This window comes from Bactrocera dorsalis, chromosome 5 (assembly GCF_023373825.1).
Source record: "Bactrocera dorsalis isolate Fly_Bdor chromosome 5, ASM2337382v1, whole genome shotgun sequence".
NCBI lineage: Eukaryota > Metazoa > Arthropoda > Insecta > Diptera > Tephritidae > Bactrocera > Bactrocera dorsalis.
Window position 1 is genome coordinate 46,723,676 of NC_064307.1, and position 27,815 is coordinate 46,751,490.

General features: G+C 36.5%; 6 protein-coding genes across 6 annotated transcripts in view; 3 read left to right on the forward strand and 3 right to left on the reverse strand.

Moving 5' to 3' along the window:
- Window positions 1-27,815, reverse strand: part of LOC105224260 (delta-1-pyrroline-5-carboxylate synthase) — a 237,945-nt gene that overhangs the window by 178,153 nt on the left and 31,977 nt on the right. The gene's annotated exons all lie outside the window — the stretch shown is intronic.
- Window positions 344-4,077, forward strand: LOC105224252 (N-acetyltransferase eco). The gene is made up of 4 exons (XM_011202276.4): window positions 344-2,194; window positions 2,254-3,419; window positions 3,479-3,603; window positions 3,666-4,077. Exons 1-4 carry the CDS (start codon window positions 823-825, stop codon window positions 3,865-3,867), a joined length of 2,865 nt encoding a protein of 954 aa, XP_011200578.2. The 5' UTR covers window positions 344-822; the 3' UTR covers window positions 3,868-4,077.
- LOC105224253 (delta-1-pyrroline-5-carboxylate dehydrogenase, mitochondrial) lies at window positions 4,099-6,080 on the forward strand. Its single transcript, XM_011202278.3, has one exon. It carries the CDS (start codon window positions 4,108-4,110, stop codon window positions 5,743-5,745), a length of 1,638 nt encoding a protein of 545 aa, XP_011200580.3. The 5' UTR covers window positions 4,099-4,107; the 3' UTR covers window positions 5,746-6,080.
- LOC105224254 (RNA-binding protein lark) lies at window positions 8,005-11,896 on the reverse strand. Its single transcript, XM_011202279.4, has 4 exons — window positions 11,731-11,896; window positions 10,598-11,476; window positions 8,534-8,769; window positions 8,005-8,477 (listed from the first exon to the last, which is right to left on the reverse strand). The coding sequence occupies exons 2-4, from the start codon at window positions 11,276-11,278 to the stop codon at window positions 8,378-8,380; spliced, it is 1,017 nt and encodes a 338-aa protein (XP_011200581.1). The 5' UTR covers window positions 11,279-11,476; window positions 11,731-11,896; the 3' UTR covers window positions 8,005-8,377.
- LOC105224259 (uncharacterized) lies at window positions 20,994-22,486 on the forward strand. Its single transcript, XM_011202283.4, has 3 exons — window positions 20,994-21,353; window positions 21,418-21,522; window positions 22,228-22,486. Exons 1-3 carry the CDS (start codon window positions 21,201-21,203, stop codon window positions 22,321-22,323), a joined length of 354 nt encoding a protein of 117 aa, XP_011200585.2. The 5' UTR covers window positions 20,994-21,200; the 3' UTR covers window positions 22,324-22,486.
- On the reverse strand, window positions 22,005-27,471 carry LOC105224257 (UDP-glucose:glycoprotein glucosyltransferase). The gene is made up of 2 exons (XM_011202282.4): window positions 27,033-27,471; window positions 22,005-26,972 (listed from the first exon to the last, which is right to left on the reverse strand). Exons 1-2 carry the CDS (start codon window positions 27,283-27,285, stop codon window positions 22,558-22,560), a joined length of 4,668 nt encoding a protein of 1,555 aa, XP_011200584.1. The 5' UTR covers window positions 27,286-27,471; the 3' UTR covers window positions 22,005-22,557.

Below are 27,815 nucleotides of genomic sequence, written 5' to 3' on the forward strand. Positions count from 1 at the left end.
TTTGTTTACATTTTTTTTCCCTTTATAGTTTCTACATCAGCTGTGATAATGTAACAGACTTCCAATGCTGACAAATAGATTGCGCAAAATCAGAGTCGCACAGAGAGATTTAGCGGAGATCAGTTTTAAATCATTTCGATGAAGTGATATTGAACTGTCATTTTTGTATGGCGAAATCTTGATAAATTTATAATATTAGTGGGATAAACCACTCAACAGCCGAAATCGTGTGATTAAGTGTCGGTCTGAACATGGTATAAGCGAGAGCGAGTAATCTAATCACACCAACGTGTAGTGAAAGAAGAAAAACAGTTTCGTTTCTCCACAGGCCAGAACAAAAATAACTTATTGGATAACGAATGCATTAATTACTAATAACCTATATTGATAACTAGTCAGATAACTTTTACACGTTGACATTAGCATTCAAAGTATTTGCTTTTTATTTTTTTTAATTAATTTTATGAATAAATTTAATAATTTAAATAACGTTTCACTTTCATATGTAAACGAACAAATATAAATAAAAAATAGAGATAAATACGAAGAAATCTCTGATAAGGCTTTCGGGTAATTAACAAGTGACTTAAGTGATAACGTATCCCGTTAGCAATATTAAAGTTAATATAAATATGTCTAGTAGCTACTTTGTATCAAAAATCTGTAATTCAAATTATTTATCGGTTTATCGGTAATGGTGCTGTTATTGTTTTTAAGTTATAAATATGTCAAACTCAATTGGCGCGTTTCTTTTGTGTTGATATTACTGATAAAAAGCAATTTCTTATATTCACATGTTTTTTTTTCAATTAATTTGTATAAATGGAAACTCCAAAGAGTTTAAGTAAACCACGTATTACACGCAATCCAACGCCAAGATTATCTGAGAGGAAGAAAAGTTTATTTTCTGATGGTGAAGTTAAAGTGGCGGGAAATATGTTGGAGGGTATTGAATTACTAGAATCTTCAAATACGATTAGAGAAATAAGCTCTGTAACAACAAGGAGTAGACATAATATTGAAAAGCTTTTAGATTCAAATCGTAAATCAAGTGCCATAAGTTTTCTTAACGATGCTCCGATTGACTTTGCGAAATCTATGTGTACGTCACCTTTACGCAGAAGTCTCCGTAGCAAATGTGTTAAAAACCCCGCTTTAATAATTCCAAGGGATAAGGAAAATGCACCAAATAGTGATCAAGAAGATGGCTCTGAAGAGCAGCTGCAAAAAATGTTCAAAACCTCAATGAGACTAACCTCCAGTGGTACACCAGAAATAATAAATAAGAGTACCATATTTCGATCCGAACCACAAAAAAGGCATTTTGCAGTAACAGAAGAGAACGTAGAGTTAAGTCCGTACAAAAAAAATCCAAAAATTGCATTAAATGACGAAGCTCCTGCCACAATTTCAACATCAAAATTTTACTCAAGGGCCCGGCCTACAAGCCTTTGTGTTGATGTACCGAAAAACTTGCACGTTAAAATAAAATCGCCACCAATAACTAATAAAAATATTTCTCCGCGAAGCCGTGGACGTCGGAGTTTTGGACAGATAAATATTAACAAAGGGGTAAAACACAAAATTAGACGACCGATACGATCAGTAATATCGGGAGAAAAAAATATTCGAAATACCCTTTCTTCTGAAGACATTGATTTAATATTAAAAAATTTGCGCAATGAAAATTTAAAAAATCGGATCGCCTCTAAACGTGAGGAGCGTCAAAATATAGAAAAGATACATAATATTTTTCGATCATGCAAAAATCCTATTGAGATGGCCCGGCCCTTGACAGTTATTTCGAAAATAGATGATACGAACAACAATACGTCTGAATATGTTTTGCCGACAAATAAAAACGATCAAGAACTTGAAATGGCTGAAGATATTGATACAGATTTTTCTGACATCGATAGTAATTTTGATGACTATGAAGAGCTTTCAAATGCGGAAGAAATCATTCCTATCATTTCGCATGAATCAGCCACCATTGAAGCTGCTATTATTGAAAATGATTCCGGAATTACTACCGTTCCAACAAAAAGAAAATTTTTCAAATCTGCTAGAAGTAGCCTTACGCCCAAAGAAATTCATATTACAGATAATATTAGAGCTTCTATTTGCAATGGTAAATTATCTTTGATACAAGAAGAAAAGAAAGTAAAAAGGAGACCAAAAAGAAGACCGTCAAGTAAGTTACCTTTGCATATTAATTTTATACTCATATGTGTATTCTTATCTAAATTTCAGCAACTTATGATATATCCGATGAACAAGCTACTGTTAAAGCAATTTTAAAGAATTTAGATGACACAGCCTATGGGGATATGGACGAAGATTCTGTGAGCACTATGACTAATCAAACTATTAATGAACAAGAAATTCTATCCAATCATTCATTGCAAACTCCTAACACGCAGTTATCCACTGAACTGGATTATTTAGAGTTTCGTAGACGGCTTCCGTACAATACGTCTGATCCTTCACTAATAGAGCAGCAATATTTGTTACTTGATTTCCTAATAAATAATAATATGTGTACAGAAGAAAACTTTACAATATTCATAGCAGATCCGGATAATCACAAAGAAGAGGCAGCAAAAATTGTTGACCAAGTCTTTGTTTTGGTAAATCAACAAGATTACTTTCGTCAACGTCTACCGTATAATACAGATGATCCAGAAGTTGAAGCACAGCAACATCGAATGTTGGACTTTCTATTTGAAAACAATATATGCACAGAGGAAAATTTTGATATTTTCATTGCAAATTACAACCAAAGGCGAAAGGAGGCAGATGAAATAATGGAAACAATACGGAAACAAGAAAAAGAAGTCGTTTCCTTAACCACTTTACAAGAAGTCGATAATGAAGTGAAAATATCAGAGAATATTTCCGAAAACTCGAAAATTTTAGATAAAACGAGGATTGACGGTTCTGTTCAACAAAGTGTTGGCGAAACTCCATTACCTTTAACTCAGTCTATCGATAGAGACAAGGATAAGTTTTTCCCAATATTTGATACAAACACATGGAAGCCTTTACAACAAATATCTAAACGAGACTTTTCACGAACTTTTAATTTGGATCGGGCGACTAATCAATACCAAATCGATGCAGGACAAAGAAACTTTGGTGCTCACCAATGCAAACAATGTGGTCTGGTTTATAGTATACACGAAGTAGAGGAAGAAAAATTGCATAACGATTATCATGCATCTTTGCATTTACTGCGTTTTAAGGGTTGGATCGACGAAGATATCGTGGCTATATACTCCGAATGGGGTTCGGATGGTCGTATATTGCGTATCACAGAATCCTCACACACTAGACGACATGAACGTTTAGCCGACATATTGAAAATGGTCGATAAGGAGCTGGGATTCGCCTCCTATGTTATCCCACCAACATTTGTTGTATGTTTTTTTACTACATTATTTTCTTTTACAAGTTAAAGTATTCATTTTCATTACAGGCTTATTTGGCTGTCCGTAAACACCAAATTGTTGGTCTTTGTTTAGTTGTACCTCTTGAAAAAGCTAACAAATATATTAATATAGAAGGGCTTGACTGTTGCACCGAAGAAGAATTTCCTGCCAAGTATGTATAAAGTAAGATATTTGGTATTTGTCTTTTAAATCAAAGTATTTATGCTCAATTAGATGCGGTATATCTCGTATATGGGTTTCTCCATTACATAGGCGTCTACATATAGCAACAAAACTAATAAATGCTGTCCAGCAAAACACCATATTCGGAGAGGAAATTCCACTGGACATGATAGCATTCAGTGCGCCAACTGAAGCTGGCCGAAAGCTCGCACAGAAAGTAACACAAATAGATAATTTCTTGGTATACCAGTGAAAATAGGCATGGTGAAGGTATGGTAAGCAACTGGAATCCATAGCCGTAGTTGTATAATTTAATTATGCAGTCTATATTTTCACCATGCATAGAAATATTTTGTTAATATGTAATGAAACTGAGGGTTTTCCGTTATACAAAAATATTTAAGTTTCAATTTTTCGAAATTGCTTTATTTTGTATAAATTTTAATAAATGATCCTTACCTTATTCGTTGTCAGCTAAAATGTTAAAAGTGAGATGAGTAATATTTTCAGAATTAATTACAATGGTGTAAACTTTTCGTGCAACTGCGCCTATTTGAGTTTAGGTTGCAAACGATATTTTAAAAACATGATGAACTACAACCAAAATTCTATGGATAGCAAAGCTCTCTTTGAATCACTAGATAAATTGCAAGAAACTGTCTTCCGCGTGCCAATAAACATCGGAGATAATAGTATTGTTAGTAGCGACGAGCAGCTACAAGTGCATCCTCACAATCATAGACGTACCCTTGTCAAATTTTATTACGCCAACACACAACAGATTAAACTTGGTATTGAAACAGCATTGTGTAGTAAAAAATATTGGCAGGGTACCAATCTGAAGGAAAGAGCAGAAATCTGGCGGAAATGTGCCGATATCATCGCAGAAGAAGACCGTCATATGCTGAATGCCGCAATTATGTTAGGACAAGCAAAAACACCGAAAGAAGCTGAGAAAGATACTTTCCAGTTAATTGACTTGTTACGAAAAAGTGCAGACTATATAATGCGCCTATCCAAAATTAATCTCAGCAATAGTAATCCTGAACGAATCAAAACAACATATTTCCAGCGTCCATTAAACGGGTTTGTCACGGCCATTTCACCATTCAATCATAACAACTTTTCTGCTCATCTGGCACTAAGTCCCGCACTTATGGGCAACTGTGTGCTTTGGAAGCCTTCCAGCAATAGTATATATTCTGATTACTTGGTTTGGAAAGCTACAAAGAAAGCTGGTTTGCCTCCAGGTGTTCTAAATTTCATACCATGTAATGGCAACTTATTTGTGGACGTAGTTACTAAATCACCTTATTTTGGTGGCCTTAATTTTGCCGGAAGAACGACAAATTTTCATAACATATTTAATGTTACTTATCTACGAATTAAAAATTTCAAAAGTTATCCACGTATGGTGGCCGAATGCAGTACTAAAAACTTCCATTTTGTGCACGAAAGTGCGGATGTGAATATAGTAGCAGAAGCAACTGCTCAAGCAGCCTTTGAATATTCCGGCCAAAAATGTTCAGCATGTTCGTGCATTTACGTTCCAGAAACGCTATGGATTCAACTAAAAAAAGAATTATTAGACCAGATAGCCTGTATCAAGGTGGGAGATCCATGTGATTTCACATCAGTAACATCGGCCGTAATCAGCGAACTTTCCTATGAGCGCATAATAAAATATATTAAGAGAGCCAGTGATGAGTCAAAATGTCAAATTATATATGGTGGAAATTATTGCAAATCTCATGGATACTTTATAGAACCAACAGTGGTGGTTTGTAACGACCCTTTGGATCCTCTAATGACACAAGATATCTGCGGACCAGTACTAAGTGTCTATCTGTATAAAAATAACGAGTTAGATAAGATCGTAAACTTGTTATTAAAAGAATCAAGATATGCCTATACTGCGTCAGTATTTGCCGAGTCGAAAATTGCCCATAAACTTATTGAGAGATTAAGCTCTGTATCAAATAATTTTTATATCAATGAAAGTTGTACAGGAAATATTATGGGACACCCTAAGTTCAGTGGAAGCCGTCTTTCCGGCACTAATGACCACAAAAGTTCAAAATTTTATTTTATGCGTTGGGCATGTCAACAATTAATTGAAGAGGCTACATGAAGTAACTTAAATTATATATATTTTTTTTGTCTATTTTTTTTTCGCAATTCGAACGAGCACATTCATTAATTAATTCTATAAACAAAATACTAAAAACAAAGACATACATATGTATGCATATACATATCAACATATTGATTACACGTTTCTGTGTAACTTCAAATTTTATATAGAGTATGTCAAAAATTATATCATCCAACATAAGACATTCAACTGAAAACTAAATGTTCCAACGTTGTTTAATCTCACCGATAAATCGATGATGTTATATGTTATTTTTGGAAAATTATCATATCAAAAGTTTTTAAATAAAATAGAAAACAAAAAAACTATAATATCCCTTACAGGTTCAAGTTTTCTTACCAGATCTTGATTTTGATCAGTCAGATTGTGTGACAGCTATATACTATAGTAGTGCTACACTATATTTGGATATTGCATTGTTGCTGAAAACAATCTATGCTCAATTTCGTGAAGATATCTTAGCAAATAAAAAGTTGTCCTTACAAGAAGTTGATTTCGATTGATTAGATTGTATGAAATTTATTTGCTATTGTAGTCTGATAATTTTTCTTTTGGAACTTCGAAACTTCTTCCCAAAAAAAAAAAAACAAAAAAAAGTAAGGAAGGGCTAAATTCGGGTGTCACCGATAAAGTGATAATCGAGATTTCATTATCCGAGAGATTTACCGATATTTTCAGTGAAAAATTAGGTTAGGTTAGGTTAGGCACTGAGTTCTTCGTGTTCGATATCAGGGACCATGAAAAGTTATAGTCCAATCACGACAATTTTTCCACAAGGGATACCTCTGCTCAAATGCAGTATTTGTATAAAGTTCTATTGTTCCTAATGTACATATATACATATGTATTATACAGAGAAGGCATCGTATGGAATTAAAAATAGCGTTATATTGGAAGAAGGCGTGGTTGTGAACCGATTTCATATTTCGTACATGTCATCAGGGTGTTAAGAAAATATTATATGCCGAATTTCGTTGAAATCGGTCGAGTAGTTCCTGAGATATGGTTTTTGGTCTATAAGGGGGCGACGCCACGCCCATTTTCAATTTTTAAAAAAAGCCTGGGTGCAGCTTCCTTCTGCCATTTCTTCCGTAAAATTTAGTGTTTCTGACGTTTTTTGTTAGTCGGTTAACGCACTTTTAGTGATTTTCAACATAACCTTTGTATGGGAGGTGGGCGTGGTTATTATCCGATTTTCTTTTTTCATTTTTGAAGTGTATATGGAAATGTCTGAAGGAAACGACTCTATAGAGTTTGGTTGACATAGCTATAGTAGTTTCCGAGATATGTACAAAAAACTTAGTAGGGGGCGGGGCCACGCCCACTTTTCCAAAAAAATTACGTCCGAATATGCCCCTCCCTAATGCGATCCTTTGTGCCAAATTTCACTTTAATATCTTTATTTATGGCTTAGTTATGACACTTTATAGGATTTCGGTTTCCGCCATTTTGTGGGCGTGGCAGTTGGCCGATTTTGCCAACGAACTTAACCTTCTTATGGAGCCAAGAAATACGTGTACCAAGTTTTATCGTGATATCTCAATTTTTACTCAAGTTACAGCTTGAACGGACGGACAGACAGACATCCGGATTTCAACTCTACTCGTCACCCTGATCACTTTGGTATATATAACCCTATATCTGACTCTTTTAGTTTTAGGACTTACAAACAACCGTTATGTGAACAAAACTATAATACTCTCTTTAGCAACTTTGTTGCGAGAGTATAAAAACTAAAAGAGTTGATTAAAAACAACACCAAAACATGCATTCGAAGATTCTAGTTAAAAACTTCGTGTACCCGCGTGGTTTCGATTGATCATTGAATTAGATACAATTTACGTTTGTGTGAAAAAGACCATATATTTTGTTAAACAAAATTAAGAAACTTGAAAATTGATATTTAGCAATATTTGAAGCAAAAATGTGCTTGTTCCATTTTAGCTTTGAATATATCGGTCATAAATCGAGGAATAAATAAGTTATGTACATAAAATTAAAAATAATAATTTAACTGAATGACGCAATTGAGTCATTCCGATGGCGTAGAACCTGCTGTTATGTACATTTTAGATGAATCACAGTTTACAGTCATAGGTCAAACAGAAACGGTGTGACAGAGACAGAATAGTAAATATTTATCGGGTACTTACCGATTACAAAAACAATATTAAAAAATAATTTACCCTAAAAATTATTGGTCCAAACACATCATATACATACATTCGATGAAAGTTGACTGGAAATTTTAGTGTCTTTATTGATGTAGTCAGAAATGGTACTATATTTTTAGAATTGTTGGTGTTATTTTATCAATTACTACTATTGAGTTTTAGCTCCATGTATTTAATGCGTTGCAAGTTGTTTACAATGCAAACAATCAGAAAACTAGTAACATAATTTTGTTTTTTTAAATTGTAAATGTATACAATTATTGTTTTTTCTTTTGAAAATCAGTAAATTGATTTAAATATTGAAAAAATTAAATAAATGATTAATAATAATAGTACATCTAAAAATTAATTGTCATTTGACTGTGAACTGTAAGCATTTATCCTTCACACAAACTGCCGCTCATATAAGTCATGTGGCCGAAATAAAGTTCATCTCAGTACGGTGCATAGCGGCGACCAGGCGGCGATGGTCCGCGCATTCCTCTTGAGGAAATCATTCTATCATCGAATGAATCCCGACTGAAATCTTCATAGCTGTAAATGGAAAAAATTTGTAAATTGCCTACCTTGCTATTAAAAGTTTAACATACCCATAGCGACTAAGCCCATTGCTGCTTCGAGGTGGTGGAGACCGACGACTAAACATTGAGTCGTAACCACGGGACAAACTGCTACCTCTTATGCTGCCACTAAGTGGCGGGGGTAGAGGCATAGGTTCCCGACGAGATAGGGGTGGAGGAGGGAAATCACGCATTCTGGAGCTTTGGTAACGTCTCTCGAATAAATCGCGAGTATCTTCAAACCTACGATCATAGTAATCATAATCCTGAAAAAGCAACGATCGTCAGTGATCTAATTAAAATATGAAAATCCATGACGTGCTGTTAAACGCACCTTACACATACAGATATATATTTACTTTGTAGACATATTTATAACGGAAGAATAAAACAAGACAATTCAAACAATTAAAAATAAATGGAATAAATTTCGAAATTATTTTCAAACAATGCATTTCCTAGCTTTATTTATAAATTTTAATCTGATATATGAAAAATAAACGCTATTTCGTTGTGTGTCCCCAGAACGCCCGAACCGCAGCACGGAAAGACGTGGCACAGTTATTCCTGCAGATAGTCCAAATTTCAATTCAAGAAATTGAGAATCAATTTCTGTTTGAAAAATAAATTTCACAATTGAAAAAATGTATTTCGGAAGATGATTGTTTATCACAAAGTTTCAAAATCAAATAAAAGAAAGATTCATCAAAAGCGTTAATTATACTAAATTTGACACTACCACCACGAAGATTATAATCGGGGTATGTCATTCGCATACATATTATGTATTTAATTAAGTATATAGCGTTCTTAATAATCTATGACATTTATTCAAGGGATTCAATGCGAGTGAAGCCGCGTGAAAAGCTACTATGTAACGGGTGATTTTTTTGAGGTTAGGATTTTCATGCATTAGTATTTGACAGATCACGTGGGATTTCAGACATGGTGTCAAAGAGAAAGATGCTCAGTATGCTTTGACATTTCATCATGAATAGACTTACTAACGAGCAACGCTTGCAAATCATTGAATTTTATTACCAAAATCAGTGTTCGGTTCGAAATGTGTTTATCGACAAATTTTGTTCAGCGATGAGGCTCATTTCTGGTTGAATGGCTACGTAAATAAGCAAAATTGCCGCATTTGGGGTGAAGAGCAACCAGAAGCCGTTCAAGAACTGCCCATGCATCCCGAAAAATGCACTGTTTGGTGTGGTTTGTACGCTGGTGGAATCATTGGACCGTATTTTTTCAAAGATGCTGTTGGACGCAACGTTACGGTGAATGGCGATCGCTATCGTTCGATGCTAACAAACTTTTTGTTGCCAAAAATGGAAGAACTGAACTTGGTTGACATGTGGTTTCAACAAGATGGCGCTACATGCCACACAGCTCGCGATTCTATGGCCATTTTGAGGGAAAACTTCGGACAACAATTCATCTCAAGAAATGGACCCGTAAGTTGGCCACCAAGATCATGCGATTTAACGCCTTTAGACTATTTTTTGTGGGGCTACGTCAAGTCTAAAGTCTACAGAAATAAGCCAGCAACTATTCCAGCTTTGGAAGACAACATTTCCGAAGAAATTCGGGCTATTCCGGCCGAAATGCTCGAAAAAGTTGCCCAAAATTGGACTTTCCGAATGGACCACCTAAGACGCAGCCGCGGTCAACATTTAAATGAAATTATCTTCAAAAAGTAAATGTCATGAACCAATCTAACGTTTCAAATTAAGAACCGATGAGATTTTGCAAATTTTATGGGCTTTTTTTTTTAAAAAAGTTATCAAGCTCTTTAAAAATCACCCTTTACATATACAAATATTTGTATATATAAATTGTACCCATTCAATCGAGGACACCTCTTCCTTTGATATACAGTGACAATAAGAAACAGTATTAAATTATCCCTATAAAATATTCAAATATTTATCGAAGTAAAATACTTTAATGGGAGTCTAGAGTTTAAAAGCAAGAAAAGAATTAATTTTAATGAAGTTATCTACTATTTTTAAGAAATAAGTAAAATACCGTTACAAAAATATGTATGTTGGTCAATAGCGTACTTAATATTATTATTAATACAAAATTTACCCTAAAGCCATCCATGATCCTGTCACGTAAGAATGGTGGTGGTGGTGGTGGTGGAGGATACGGATCACGACCATACATTCGGTCTCTATAGCCACCGGCACTTAAACCGCGATCACCGCCGTATAATCGTGGACATTCTTTAGACCAATGGCCGGAACGACCGCAACGATAGCACTGCTCCGGATCACCCATGCCAGGCTTAGGGCGTACACGGCTAGTAGAAACTTGAACTTTAAGTGGCTGACCGTCGACGACGCGACCATTCAACTCCTTGATGACATCTTGCACGTCACCGATGCAATCCAAGTGAACGAAACCGTAGTTACGAACGATGTCACACTCGACGACGGTTCCATACTTTTGAAATAATTCGCGCACTTCGGGTGCTCGCGTTTTATCCGTTAAATTTCCCACGAAGATTTTCGTTGTTGGCGTATTAGGAGCGCGACGGCTTTTCGCCGCTTCCACTTTTATAGCATTGTCGTTCAAAATATACGAGTTCAAATTTTGGATAGCGTCGCGTCCCTGCTGTTCCGTTTCCATATGAACAAAGCCATAATTTTTCACGACATCACATTCCACAACGGTACCGTATTTCTCAAATAGTGGTCGCAGTTCAGTAGCCTGCGTCTTTTCATCAAGATTCCCTATAAATAATTTGAAAGTGCCTGCTCCGGGCATTTCAACGTATGTTCGTTTGTAACTTACGATTTGGTGTTGAAAATTATCTGCTCCTTGTAAAAGGAGAACTAAACGAAAAAGTTGATTTTTTTATTTGGTCTGACCGGTACGATGCGGGCGCGGCGAATCTGAGCTTTCGATAAAACAGCAACAAGCGATAGTTGACGGAACGGATGCGTTTTAATTATCCCCGAAATTCTACATTATTAAATCAAACAGGTTTTGTATTATTTGAAATGACCGATAAACAGTACTTTTAATAAATTCTTAATATTAAAACCAAACCATTATGGCATTTGATTGAGAAGGAAACGTTAAAACACGAGACGTGACAAACTTCTTATAACACGAAGATTAACGCTAATAATTACTGCACACGTTGGATACTCAAAGATGGCGGCTAAATTTCAGTATACACATACGTAGACTAGTATAATTTAAATTTGACTTACCTCAAACTTAATAATATAAGTATATTTCAGAAAAAGATATTCGAAGTAAACTTCAATTTAAATTGTAAAACCCGCAAACACTACAACCAGAAAATGATTTTCTCAGCGAAAATTTTCTTTCGGACACCAACGCTGTACAGACCATTCGGGTTTTTTAACGCAACTATCGATAAACGCAAACTTATTATCACGCATTTCGAGCAGCAACAGATTTTTTCGAAGCAACTTCTATCGCTCAAATATCACCAACGGAGACTGCTATTGCCTATGTTCGGCAATATTTTGCCAACAACTTTTTATACAATAAATGTAGAGACAACATGAACACCATTTCCGTTTACTTTGCTTTGCTTAAAGTGGGCATACACGACAGACAAGCGCGTTCGATCGGTATGTGCACGCTTACGGTTTACTCGTGTATGGGCTTGTGCGCGTAAAAAATCGATTTTTTGAGAGTTTTTTTGGGAGGGAAAGAAATAATTGATTTCTAGGCTTTATAGTTATATTATATATTTGAACATCTTTCACAAATTTTTTGAATACGAAATCTTTGATATTCTGCCTTTGGGAAGCAATTACCCGATGCATCTCGCATATGCATTTATAAGGAACAAAAAATACTACAATTTCAAATCGATATCTGAAACAGTTTTTGAGTTACAGCCATTTAAAAGAGTAGCCGTTCGGCAGTTAGATAGTTGCATTGGAACTTTAAACGCGTTTTTCTCGAAACAGCATTTTTCGAATTTGCTGCAATGATTACTCAAAAACAAATGATCCGATCACTATCGATTTTTTTTTTACATGTTCTGTATATATGTAGTTCTCCGTACAATGACCTATCGATTTTTGATCTGATCGAAAATCGAATTTTGGCAGGCCAAAAACGACCAAAATAATGGGTAAAATTCAACTATTTTTTTTAAACCCCGCCATATTGTCAATTTTTTGATTTTTTTTATCGTAGGTCATTGTACAGACAATATTATCTAGTTTAAAGAGAATTTTTTTTAGATTTCATCCACGGAGAAGGCCTGAATCACTGCAGCAGTGAAGGACCTGTTTTTCGCGCCATTAGAGATCGACTATAACTTAAAAAATATTTAATTTTTTTCTCAAAAAATTTCACTGTATATTCTTGAAACATGTATAAATATATTCTTAAATTTTTGAAATAATTGATAAAGTATTTCTTTAAAAAAAATTCCCAAAAATCACCGTTTTTTAGGCCATTACACTAGGAGTGCCCCTTAAAGGAATTATCCTTCTTCTTCTTTACTGGCGTAGACACCGCTTACGCGATTATAGCCGAGTCAACAACAGCGCGCCAATCGTTTCTTCTCTTCGCTACGTGGCGCCAATTGGATATTCCAAGCGAGGCCAGGTCCTTCTCCACTTGGTCCTTCCACCGGAGTGGAGGTCTTCCTCTTCCTCTGCTTCCCGCGGCGGGTACTGCGTCGAATACTTTCAGAGCTGGAGTGTTTTCATCCATCCGGACAACATGACCTAGCCAGCGTAGCCGCTGTCTTTTAATTCGCTGAACTATGTCGATGTCGTCGTATATCTCGTACAGCTCATCGTTCCATCGGATGCGGTATTCGCCGTGGCCAACGCGCAAAGGACCATAAATCTTCCGCAGAACTTTTCTCTCGAAAACTCGCAACGTCGACTCATCGGTTGTTGTCATCGTCCAAGCCTCTGCACCATATAGCAGGACGGGAATTATGAGCGACTTATAGAGTTTGGTTTTTGTTCGTCGAGAGAGGACTTTACTTTTCAATTGCCTACTCAGTCCGAAGTAGCACCTGTTGGCAAGAGTAATCCTGCGTTGGATTTCTAGGCTGACATTGTTGGTGGTGTTAATGCTGGTTCCTAAATAGACGAAATTATCTACAACTTCAAAGTTATGACTGTCAACAGTGACGTGAGTGCCAAGTCGCGAGTGCGACGACTGTTTGTTTGATGACAGGAGATATTTCGTCTTGCCCTCGTTCACTGCCAGACCCATTTGCGTTGCTTCCTTGTTCAGTCTGGAGAAAGCAGAACTAACGGCGCGGGTGTTGAGACCGATGATATCAATATCATCGGCATACGCCAGCAGCTGTACACTCTTATAAAAGATTGTACCTGCTCGGTTCAGTTCTGCAGCTCTAATAATTTTCTCCAGCAGCAGATTGAAAAAGTCGCACGATAGGGAGTCGCCTTGTCTGAAACCTCGTTTGGTATCGAACGGCTCGGAGAGGTCCTTCCCGATCCTGACGGAGCTTTTGGTCCCGCTCAACGTCAGTTTACACAACCGTATTAGTTTTGCGGGGATACCAAATTCAGACATTGCGGCATAAAGGCAGCTCCTTTTCGTGCTATCGAAAGCAGCTTTGAAATCAACTAAAGGGTGGTGCATGTCGATTCTCTTTAACGTCATCTTTTCCAAGATTTGACGCATAGTGAATATCTGTTCGGTTATTGTTTTTCCAGGCCTAAAGCCACATTGATTAGGTCCAATCAGTTTGTTGACGGTGGGCTTTAATCTTTCACACAATACGCTCGATAGAACCTTGTACGCGATGTTGAGGAGGCTAATCCCACGGTAGTTGGCGCAGATTGTGGGGTCTCCTTTTTTATGGATTGGGCATAGCACACTTAAATTCCAATCGTTGGGCATGCTCTCATCCGACCATATTTTGCAAAGAAGCTGATGCATCAGCTTCTTATCAGTTCTTCGCCGCCGTGTTTGAATAGCTCGGCCGGCAATCCGTCTGCCCCTGCCGCTTTGTTGTTCTTCAGGCGGGCAACTGCTATTCGAACTTCGTCATGGTCGGGCAATGGAACGTCTGCTCCATCGTCATCGATTGGGGTATCGGGTTCGCCTTCTCCTGGTGCTATGTGTTCACTGCCATTCAGCAGGCTGGAGAAGTGTTCCCTCCATAATCTAAGTATGCTCTGGGCATCGGTGGCTAGATCACCTTTGGGGGTTCTACAGGAGTATGCTCCGGTCTTGAAACCTTCTGTAAGTCGCCGCATTTTTTCGTAGAATTTTCGAGCATTACCCCTGTCGGCCAGCTTATCAAGCTGTTCGTACTCACGCATTTCGGCCTCTTTCTTCTTCTGTCTGCAAATGCGTCTCGCTTCCCTCTTCAACTCTCGGTATCTATCCCATCCCGCACGTGTTGTGGTCGATCGTAACGTTGCGAGGTAGGCAGCCTGTTTTCTCTCCGCTGCGACACGGCACTCCTCGTCGTACCAGCTGTTCTTTTGCACCTTCCGAAAACCAATGGTTTCGGTTGCAGCTGTACGTAAGGAGTTTGAAATGCCGTCCCACAGTTCCCTTATACCGAGTTGTTGACGAGTGCTCTCAGAGAGCAGGAGTGCAAGCCGAGTAGAAAATCGCTCGGCTGTCTGTTGTGATTGCAGCTTCTCGACGTCGAACCTTCCTTGTGTTTGTTGGCGTGCGTTTTTTGCTGCACAGAGGCGGGTGCGAATCTTAGCTGCAACAAGATAGTGGTCCGAGTCGATGTTAGGACCTCGGAGCGCACGCACATCTAAAACACTGGAGACGTGTCTTCCGTCTGTCACAACATGATCGATCTGGTTGGTGGTTTTTCGATCCGGAGACAGCCAGGTAGCTTGATGTATCTTCTTATGCTGGAATCTAGTACTACAGATAACCATATTTCGGGCCCCGGCGAAGTCGATCAGCCTCAACCCATTTGGGGATGTTTCCTCGTGGAGGCTGAATTTACCGACCGTAGTGCCGAAGATACCTTCTTTGCCCATCCTGGCGTTGAAGTCGCCAAGCACGATTTTGACATCGTGGCGGGGGCATCTCTCATAAGTGCGCTCCAAGCACTCATAAAAAGCATCTTTGGTCACATCGTCCTTCTCTTCCGTCGGGGCGTGGGCGCAAATCAGCGATATGTTGAAGAACCTCGCTTTGATGCGGATTGTGGCTAGACGTTCATTCTCCGGAGTGAATGATAGTACTCGGCGACGGAGTCTCTCTCCCACCACGAATCCAACACCAAACTTGCGCTCCTTTATATGGCCACTGTAGTAAATGTCACAAGGACCTACTCGTCTCTGTCCTTGTCCCGTCCATCGCATTTCTTGGACGGCGGTGATGTCAGCCTTTATCTTTACGGGGACATCTACCAGCTGGGCAGCGGCACCTTCCCAATTAAGGGACCGGACATTCCAGGTGCATGCCCTCAAATCATAGTCCTTATTTCGTTTGCCATGGTCGTCATCAAAAGGGGGGTCTCTCATCCGAGGCTGTGTTTGCTTTTTCATTGGGGGTGTTTTTTTACGTGGCGGGTCCCAAACCCAGCGCACAACCCTATGCAGGGGATGTTTCGCCTTCTCACGTTAGCTCGCCTTCAAACGGATGTTCTTAGGCTACCCAGAGGATACTTGGTCAAAGACCGGAAGTCGTGAGCTGCTTGAGTCATATGTAAAAGAATCGTTTCTGGCCACTCCCAAGTGAATGGCGATCAGAGAACTTTCCTCACTTGCGTGAACTTCTACACATGACTCCATCCTCCAGGAATTATCCAATAAGTGTAAATATACATTTTTCACTTCTTAACCAAGACATTGTTAAAAAAATAAGAAAACCACTTTTTGCCTAAACTTTCGCATATTATCAATTCCACATTTGTGTACGAAAATATAATTCCTCCAATTTTTCTTCATTAAAAAAGCTATCACGCATATGTGATATGACATTTTTATTTTTTGCTTTACTTCCATTTCTCGTTTCGTGCACGTTCCTCTGTTTGTAAACAGTCGTCTTTTACGTACTTCTGCTAAATAGCAGCGAATATGGTGAAATCCCGGTTTCGGTTCTGTTAGCTGACCAATCAAGCATCAAAGAAAATTTTTTTATTTTATTTTATTTTATTAAAGCTAACATAACAAACAAATTATTATATTAACTATTGTACGCAGCACTAGCATCATAGGCTTTCGGCTGACTGGTGGGATAATAGTTGGGTTCTTTAAAAGTTGAGCAGGATCATCATTGTTGATAGAGATTATATAAGCTGTCTACCATATTGTCTTTTTTTAAAAAATAGTCCAGATTAAGGCAATATGTTTTTATCGGAGACGTTGGTAACAAATATTCTTTTTCTTACATATTGACAATGTTGCTTAAATGAATACTTAGAGTCTAATTTTAAGCCTAGGAACTTAAAACTATCTGTACAGATTAAATTTATATTATTAACGGTAAGTGTGGGTGTATTACATTGATGTTTCTTACAAATATGTAATAACTTAGATTTAGAGGAAGAAAATTGACGTGCCCGAAGAACCGAACCAAAGGAATAAGAGGGAAAAGATTTTAGAAAAGGAAGACGTAACAACGGACAAATCGGAGGAATTAGAAAATAATACTAAATCATCAGCATAGTTTTGGTGACTGATATTAGGGATAAAATTGTACTGATTTTGAAGAGCAGATTCTAAGGCTATATCTTGCGGATATAGTAGATTGCCACGAGGAGAATTGAGGAGAGAAATCGAAAAAGGAGGTTAAACTAGTGAACTATTAAAATAACTTAAAGTGAAAGATTAATTAGGAGGGGAATAGGCACAAATAATGATGAGTTTATAAAAGTTAGAGTTCGATGTATTTATTAAGTATCCGTTCAAATACCACTGAAGGATGGATAACATGGATAGAAAAATAAAGAAAAAATAATAATGCGAGGTTATGGGAATTTATTGTTCCATCAACGAGGGTGACGGAGATGAAGGGGAGGAGGAAGTTGGATGGGTGTTGTGAACAAGAGGGGAGATGGCAAAAGATAAGGAGTGTGAGGAGGGCGATGAGATGTGGGAAAGTGGAGAGAAAGATGGGGAGGGGGAAGAATCCAAGGATGGAGGGTATAGAAGAGGGGAGTTCTTTGAGGTTTCTGAAAGTTCTATATGATGCAATGGATTGTTGGTGGAGGATGAATCGTTGTTAGTTTTTGTTGTTGTTGCGTTATTATTGAGGTTAGAGTTTTTTGATATTGAAGTATTATCTTTGTTATTAGGATTTTTTGAATTTGTATTTATATCATTGTTAGTTTGCATTTTTGCCACGTTGGCGAAGGAGGAGGGGGATGGGGTGGAAGGAAATTGATTTTTATACTTGGTAATGGCGTCACGCATGGTGCATTTGTGTATAGTTTTAATTTTTAATATTTCTTTCGATTGAATAAATTTAGGGCAAGCATTTGAGGACGAGGGGTGTTCACCTGCGCAGTTAGCGCAGTAAACTCTGGTGCAATCAGAAGGAGGAGAGTGGTTAGGAGGAAGGTTGCAAATGACACAGGAAGGAGTTTTTACGCAGTGTTTAGCGATGTGTCCTAATAGCTGACAAGTTTTGCAGCGCAAAGGATTAGGGTAATACGGACGGACATCAAGGGTTCTCCAGGCTACATCAATTCTGTTAGGAAGTGTATATTTATTGAATGTTAATAATACGGCACCAGTAGGTACACGAACGCCTTTAACTATTTTGTTAAACTTGTGGACTGCAGAGACACCTTGTTCCTTGAGACCTTCAATTATTTCATCGTCGCTAAGTTGGCAAATAAAGGGGGCATAAATTGTGCCCTTGACTGAGTTAAGGGTGCTGTGAAGAGCAACTTCAACAGCACCTGCACCGGGTAGATTTTTAGTAGAAAGGAATTTATCGGCAATTTTTTGATTTTTTACAAGGAGGAGTAGGCTGCCATCGCGAAGTGACGAGACGTTGTTAATATCTTTACTGATGGATTGAATACCTTTATAAGTCGCGAAGCAGGAGATGGAAGTGATGGGTTTACTGGCATCCCGCGACTTAATGACGAGGTATTTGGGGTCATCCTTCTTTGTAATGGGGAGTTCCGGAAATAGTTCCAACGTTGTTTGCTCAGGCTTTTTTCTTTTAGTCTTCTGGGCTGAGGATAATAGGGCAAACCTATTATCACCCAGATTATTGGCCCCAGGGGGCATTGTGAAAATATTACTTTTTATGTATGCAAAAATTTATAAATGTAGCACCAGTTAACAATAAGAAATAAATACAGCGAGAAATTAACAGTAAAAAAGTTATTTGTGCAAAACTGTAAAGTAGCGTTATAACACAGACACCACTAGAATGACCGCGAGAGAAAAAGAAAAATGCGACCGTACGGTTTGACAACTCGGTTGCGACTGCAAAGAAAATTTAATTTACACATTCTCTATGTTTCGTGTTCTCTGTGTAAACAATGTTAAAATTTCATGGGGTCAATTCCATTGTTGTGAGGTTAGTTATCCGGTTGAAAATTTTAAATGTTCGTTATTGAACCTGCACCTTCTCTATAGGGGTATTCGCTTGCTCTTGCAAAATTACAGATTGCAAAAATACTATACCGAAATATACAAGGGCACGATAGCACCCATTGCAGAATCTAGTGATATATGAACGGCTGATTCGGTCAATTTATTGTGAATGACTATTATGCATGGCTTTTGTGAATTAGCGCACCTTCTGCATACATTTTTAACAAAAAAACTGTAACAAATCTTTATAATTTAAATAAAAATTATAAAATATATTTAAAACTAACCGTCCTCAACAATTTAACGACGCAATATGTCTTTATGTAAAATGACAGCTAAAACAGGGTTGCAATTATTTTTTTGCGTGACATTGCACGCAAATATACATGGGTTTTGGTTTGACATATTTTACTGCCATTGCAAATAATTTTCTGCGTGTGTTTGTTGTTGTACCGGTGCACCAAGAGAAAATATATGCAATTCTTGCACCGTGCAAGGGTTTTTCAAGAGCAAGCGAATACCCCTTATGTTTTTAAGTTGCTGGTTTTTATGTTCTCTGATTAGACATCAATTGCTAAACTTAGCAATATATTGCTAGCAATACTGATTTTTATAACGCTCCGTCTCGACAGGATAAAATCTATGTCTTACTAACTGTCAAATCTATTGCTATTGCCATTGCCAAATCTTTATGTGGGCATTTGTTATCATAACATAATCATTTGCGCAAAGGCGTAGGATAGGTAGGTTCGAGCTGATGTAGCGCATGCTTCGAGCTCTTGAAAAATTTATTTTATCATATTGCGAAATGCCGTCGGGTAGGTAGCTGATGTAGCGCATGTTTTGAGCTCTTGAACTGTTTAAATCTTTTATGAGGAAAATAAAAAAAGGATAAAGATCCTTTACAAACGTATTTTCTGGGACAAATAAAATAATAAGAAAAGGGTAAAGATCTTTTGTTCATAAATGTATTTCTTGGGAAAAATAAGATAATAAGAAAAGGATGAAGATCCCTTTTTTACAAATGTATTTCTGAGAAAATAAGAACTCATATTTTTGGACTACTATATAATAATTCTGGCATAAATTTTATATACCAATTAAATTAATAAATTTAAATTGAGAAATGATTATTTATGCTTGTATAAGTTTATTAAATTTAAGACTTCGCTCATTCCATAATTTTTCTGTAAATTAACAATATTAAACTAAATATTAATTTTTTGAAAAAATGTTATTTTGAACATGTACTTTATTTTTATAACATAACACAATCGTCTTAATATTCGATCTTCTAAATTTCATATTACCGAAATGAAAATGCCGTCGGCATATGTGTAAATGGGATATGTTGTCTCTTCGAAATTTTCATAGAAATGAAAACTGCGCTGTCAAACTGCTGAAGTGACAGCTTATTGCTTACAATATATGGTAAACTAATTAGTTTGCCATATATTGTAAGAAATAAGCAATATGGAGTCTCCACAGGCAATAGGCAGGGAAAACCAGTTAGTAAGACATAGATTTTATCCTGTCGAGACGGCCCGTAAATCTTAAATTGTCCGTCAAAAAAAATTACGGTATTTGCTAGCAATGTTTACCAAGATAAATATGTCGATAGCTACTGCTAAACATAGGCAAAATGTGATCTCCATTTGCAATATTGACAATACAGATTTCTATACTTTTCTCTCTTCTCCCACATACTTTTTGTTGAAAAAAAAACACTATGGTAACACGAGGTCAGTGAAAATAATAATCTTTGGACATTTCAATAAAACACACAATATTTACTACTTTATACGTATATTGACCGTTTTTAAATATTTAATTGAGAATTAATACCACGAAGCATCACATCACATAACGTTTCATCAATTACATTTATACATATGTCGCGCATTTTTATTTTTCCTTGGTTTACATTTTATTTAGTGAACTTGAACGGAGGTAACAAATCTCTCTGTTCCCATATATTTTTGGTAGGATTTCAATCTGGCCATTCTAGTTTTTCCAATTGTTAAACGTCAAACCTAACCTATCCAGTGAACTGTCAAGGTCGGAGAAGTGGTTTTCGCTCTTAAATTGAAGTGTCAGAGAATTGGGTATCTCTTATCTCTGCTTTAAACACTTAAAAATTCCAAGAAATCTACGTGGATGTAAACAGCTCATGTATGGGTTCAGTCATTTCAGCTTTACCAAGAAAGCCTCCACAAAGTGTGAATATGAGCAGCCCTCAAGCAGATATGGTTCGCGACATAATCGCAAACAATAAGGTTGTTATATTTTCTAAAAGCTACTGTCCTTATTGCACAATGGCCAAAGAGGTTCGTAGAACTTAATTAATGTTTTCTTAATTTGCGATTAATACTTATCTTTAAATAAATGTAGCAATTCCGCAAACTTTCTGTAGCCGCATATGTTGTTGAACTAGATAGTCGTAATGACACTGAAGAAATTCAAAACATCCTTGGAGAGATAACGGGCGGTAGAACCGTAAGTTGGTTTTCATTAAACAATCAATTAAAGATATGAATAACGGGGAGTAAGGGATAAAGTTGTATTCAATAAATATAGAAGGTATTGCTAGTAGTTTCACATGTAACCATATCGAAGCTAACGAAACAACGAAAAACAAATATTTTTTTTTTTAGAAATTTATTATAAATTACATACAGTACTTGTCCAATAAATTACGAACGAAGAAAAAAATATGCAGAGTTCAAACTTTAATCATTAATAAAAACATAAATATTTGACGTATTTTAGAAAAAAATTATTTTTTATACGCTATATACATTAAACTTAAATTGTTATATTTTTGTATTTAATCATATTTTGATTTTAATTTTTAATGAATCAGCTTTAAATTATTGCTCTCGTCCGTAATTTATTGGACAAGTACTGTATATGTATAGTATGTTAACTAAATTCTGATTAGTAAAATACTGGCAACCAGTTTAATTAAACTAAGCAAATATTTAAATTGTATTTGTTGTTATTTTTATTAGCTTAATTACACAAGAAGTTCATTTTACGTCTTCCTTTTATAATAAGAATTTGGCCAGAAATAGTTAGCGAACTATTTTCATAATATTCTCCGCCAAAATAATTTTAGCCTTACATAATTTTTATAAATTTGTTACATATTTTCGCTATAAACAAAATGAAAAATATAACATACATAATTTTTGTTTTCAGGTGCCAAGGGTCTTTATTAATGGAAAATTTATAGGAGGCGGCACAGATGTTAAAAAAATGTACGAGCAGGGAACTCTTCAAAAGTACTTTACTTAATAATTGCGATTGCCAATATATGAAATTGTTTGACAACTTTTTTTGAAATTAGGTAAAAATGTATTGTATTGTAAATTATACCTTTTGAACTAAATTAAACCATTGTTTTGATATTATTTATATTTAATTATTCTAAACGAAATAAAGGTATATAAAAAACTTATACGGAACATTTATGATCAAAATATGTGAATATTTATGACTACTACAATCACAGGACAGCGGGAATGAAAATTACAGTTCTTCGTGTTTCATGTTTTTGTCATCATTATTTTCATTACTTGATTTCGGGCTTCCGTTGCTTGCGCTGGCCTGGGCGTAATGATCAGTATTTTCATGGTCCTCGATTTTCATCATTAAATTTTTAATTTCAACATCATAATCCTTCCATTCGGGTACTATACGTTGAGCTGCTGTCAGTTTAGCTTCTTTGGTCATTGGATTATTACATAAATCAATCACTTTTGCTTTCTTAAAAGAGCTGTCGCTGCACCATGTTTGACACCACAACCATTCATCCGGCAATGATTTGATGGCGACCTGATGTATCATGTTGTTTGGTAAGTCCTGATCTAAATTTGCAAGACTATTTGGATCCTGGCTCAAAGCCTGATATTGACCACGTAATCGATCACCAGCTGCAATTTTGCGGAATCGTTTAAGGTCAACCACATACAAAGCCGAGATATGGTATCGTCTGCCCATAAGATGGCTACGCCAATAGCCTTGCTTCCAAAAACGGAAGCCCTCCATTTCCTTTCGAGAATCACAGAAGGGTGTGTAGGCGTATGGTGCTCCTCCTAAGTCCATATCATAAAGTTCTTTAATATCTGTACGTACAATGGCATCTGCATCCACGAAAATTATCTTGCGAACATTAAGGGGGAATAGAACATCCAGGAAAAGTATTTTATATCCCCAAATCGTGCGCTGCTTTTCTGTTTGTTGATGAAGCCACCGTGGCCACTTATATTGAACAAGTTCGTATTGAAAACCATATTCTCTCGCCATATGAGGAAGGAAGTCTGTAAATTGTGGAGATAAGTAATTTTTCAGGAACCAGAACTTAACAGGTGATTTCGTTTGCTTTAACACAGATAGCATCATAATGCGCAACAGGCGTTCATATAAATGACCGGAAGCAACGGAAAAAATATTTATTGTTTCGGAGTCCTCTGCACCATGTTTATCCGATGCGGTGGGTGAAGATCCGCCTCCAAACGAACTAGCAATAGAGTTCCAAATACCTGATTTTGAATCATCCTCGTCGTCACCCAGCAAATCTGCATTCTGTTTACCCGGTTTTTTTGCAACTCTGAGTTTTATCACATGAGATCGCAGAGAATTAATCACGACTTTTGTTAATTGATTTTGATGTATTGTATTGGGACCTTCTGCATGGCCAATATCATAAATATCAGCAGATTTTCCTTCGCGTAGACGCAGTTCCCAAACACCAGGATTAGCTTTAAGTTGGAAATAGCCAAGGTTAGCCATTACAATGGTATCAACAATAGCAGGAGATTTTTCTGTTCCCAACGTGACTTGGAGACCACGAGGAGGTGCACCAGAATTCGAATCGAAACAATGACCTTCTAATAACAAATACTCCAATTCATATTCGCTATGGACAGGCCCACCAATTTCGCTTAATTTGATATTATCTAAGTCATATACAGAATGCACAGCCTCTACAAGCCAATTTTCCGGCACCTGTAAATTTTGAGTAAGTAATGAGTTAACAGGTAAGCCTGTGAACTTTGATATAGGACCTTCTGCTAACTTGCCGTTGGTTTGAAATTGTACCTCCGGTTCCACAACATACCGATAAAAGTTCTTTACAGGCATATCGCTGTGTTGTCCGACAGGTGTTAAATATATGTTCATTTCACAGTTGAGAATATTCCGCAATAAAATAAGAATTGGAGCGAGTTTCTGTGCACTTCTCGAAGCAGGATCAACAACAGCAGAAATATCAAAATGTGGCATCAGTGACTGTTTAGGTGCTAAGGAGACCACTGAATTATGTTTCTTTATATCATCAGGTATCTTAAAACGAGTCTTTGATTGTCTGGGCACAAGGCTGGCATATAACTTGAGCACAGTATCGCTGTTGATTACAGTATCATCCGCAGTATCTGCCTCATTTTCGACACTTTGTTTTAGTATTTTTCGAATTTTATCGGCATATTGAAAAGCATTGAATCTATCAATCAGCCCAAAGTCTTCCACATTAAACTTTTCACCTTTTGATAATGGTCCGAATATCTTTCCATTTCCAACTACTAAACGGAGAGACTTTGGCAATCCGAAAATGCGTTGCACATAAACTCGCAACATCTTCATATGTAACTCAGTTGATGAAAGTATTTCGTTGACAGCATTTGGAATTTCACTTATCGTGTTGGGATTATTGAGCCATTTCAAAACTAAGTCCGTAGCTTCGACGGGGGGAAGTGTTTGTGTAGCAGACCATGCTAAGCGATTTAAATTATTTTTATTTGATATAGATGAACCTTCAACATTAGGCAAAAAGCCGATTCGTACACTACTTCCAGACTTAAGATAATTAAGTGCATTCGCTAACAGTTCGCGTCCTTCCGGCTGTTCGATATCAGCAATAACCCAAATAGTTAAGAAGTTTAATTCGTAATTACCAATGTGTTCAGTAGCATGTTTAGCTCCGAAATATTTTATATTGGACAATAAAGTAGCCGTCATATCGCGATTTGAAAGCTGAGCTAAATCTTGAATATTGGTTAAGTCCTTATATTCGATTCCCGAAAAATCAAGGAATTTAGACGTATCCGTATTGAGAATACGTTGATTTAATCGTGGCATAACATGATCTTGATTCATTAAATAATCTATAACTGAGTCAGTGTCAGTTAGATCTCCTTTATAAACCGCTTTCTGAAAAGTGCTAGTCTGTTGGATGATTTCCGAAAAAATTGCCTCTTCAAATTCACTATCAGAGGTTAATAAATTTTGTTGCATTGGTACGCCATTCAATAACGCCTGAGGGGAATTGGCAAATCCTAAACGTTCAATAAATTCTTGCGACAATTGTTTTCCATAATCGTAGTCTGAGTCTTCGCCCAAAATGTCATCAATTTTGCCTCCAGATAAACTACTAAAGGTTTTTTTAAATTGACTACGAATATGTGTATGTCGCACCTTTTCTGTGGCATCCGCAGCTGCAAAGACATCTGTTAAAAAACTTAATGCTGACCGACCATCCTTATTTTGAGTTACATAATTGTATGCACATATAATTGAATTATAATCTTTAGCAGTATCTTTTTCAGCACTACGGATATCGAATACTAGACCAAGTCTTACTGGCGCTTGATGAATGACAAAACTCTCTGCTAATTTTATCAGATTTCTACTAGCAGGATTTAATGGATCAACTACCAAAACTAAGTTGAAAATATTTTTACGTATGTTTCGTAACATTCCTGGAAAGGCTGGTCTTAATAAATCCATTACGCTTGATGGCCAACGACGATACTGTGGGTCAGTCTCTATGTCATTTATCCACATTACTGCTGTGTCTCTGATATCGATAGCGAATTCTTTGCTAGATGCTCCAGAAAGATCCAAAGCGAGCAAAGCAGCAGCCAGTGGGCCTCGTATATTGTTCTTATGTAAACTCTCGAGCACATGTATTTCAGCTCTCACTGTTTCAACAATAGCGCCAAGATCCAATGTATCAGCATCAAAAAATAAACCATTGATGAATAGTGCTCCATCGGGGGGAATTATGTTTAAACTACGTCCAAACACTTCAATATTGTGTTTAATTTCAGTACGCAAGGCATCTGATATTTTATGATGAAGGAGAGTATGTGCTTGCATTGGAAAATTGTGAGCTATAAATTGCAGTACCTGCAAGGACTCATCGCCTTGCACTTCAGTAATTGCCCGTGTTGCTTGCAATCCCAAATCTTGAAACTCCCATGCTTTCAGTTGGGTGATTTCTTCATTACCTTTTAAAAGATTATAACGGAATTGATCTAAAGAGGCGGACAAAGTTGGAAATCTATTCTTTAGTACTTTGAAGTCGAAACCTTTTATTTCAGTTTCGTCATCGGTACCATTCTTGAATGTGTCCTCGTGTGTCTTAGGCGCATCATCCTGACTTTTGTATTCAGTAGACTTAAGATGAAGCTCCACACCATAGCCAGAAAGTCGTACAGGATTATTATTAGAATTATTTACTAGATAATGCCGAACAATGTAACGTATATTTCCTGAACGGGCTTCTTTTGACAATATTTTGTGATAAGCAGAGAAACTGTTAGACGCAAAATCTCCATGCAGAATAACTGTTCGTGAATTATTTTCTGACCCTGGATAAACATGGTCAAAACTATATGTAACAAGCTCTTCCAAATCCTCTTTCTGAGAGTTGAGTTTTTCTCTTAACTCATCAATACTACATATTACTTCAGTATCAATTTGAACGAAGGTATCTTGATTACACTTAGATTTTGAATAAATATCATTCGATATTTGTAAATGTGTTTGTATTCGAGGAGTCAAACTGTGCAACGACACTACGAGTTTAAGCAGTGGTAACTGAAGTACATTAAGTCTGTTACGTGCAATATTAATCGCTGCCAAATATTGGTTCGACTCAGAAGCTAAAATTATAGGGATAAAAACATAATTAAATGCATAATAAATTGTAACTAATATTTTACCATATTCTTTAATTGGTTTCTGTTGCGCCACAATTTCATTCACATAATCCCAAAATAAAGCCGGATTTTCATCTGCTAAATATTCTGCAATTTCCAAATACAAAGGCGTTTGTTGCCATTTTGCATTAATTAGCGTGGTAACCGAATAACTTTGGGAATGAGAACTTGGAAGGTCAGATGCGATATTCCCTGTAACCGTCGTAAAAATTATATATACAAGGATCAGTGTCCGGTACACAACTTCTGTTAACATTTTCTCTTTGTTCTTAAGACTTGCTACACTTCATAATAAGTTGAAAACCAATGCTTGCGTTTACAAAACTACAAGATAGTACTAATAAAACGAAATATTTCTTGAAAGTACTTCAATATTTAATTAAATCTAAACCCCAGCCGTAAAGCCGGGTACAATATATTCACGAGAAATTAAAAACTGATGTGGCATTAAAAAGCCTTGCCACAATAAAGAAACTTCATATAATTTTAATAAATGATGATTAGGGTGGTTCTTCATCTGTTATTGTATTTAAAATTCAAGTGTATTTAAAGATCTTTAATTACTTGTTTCCACATATGGTACGAATCTCAACCATTCTTTAAACTGAAAAGGTAAATGTATAGTTTTCGTCCCCAACGAAAGAGGCCGCGAAAATTATGATTTTATTTTAAATCAGCTCTTTTTACGGGAAGATGACAAATCCGTGAACGAAAAGAAATTTTTTCAGTAATTAATATACATATAAATATATAAATTAAATTAACACACTTTGTACATATTTTTTA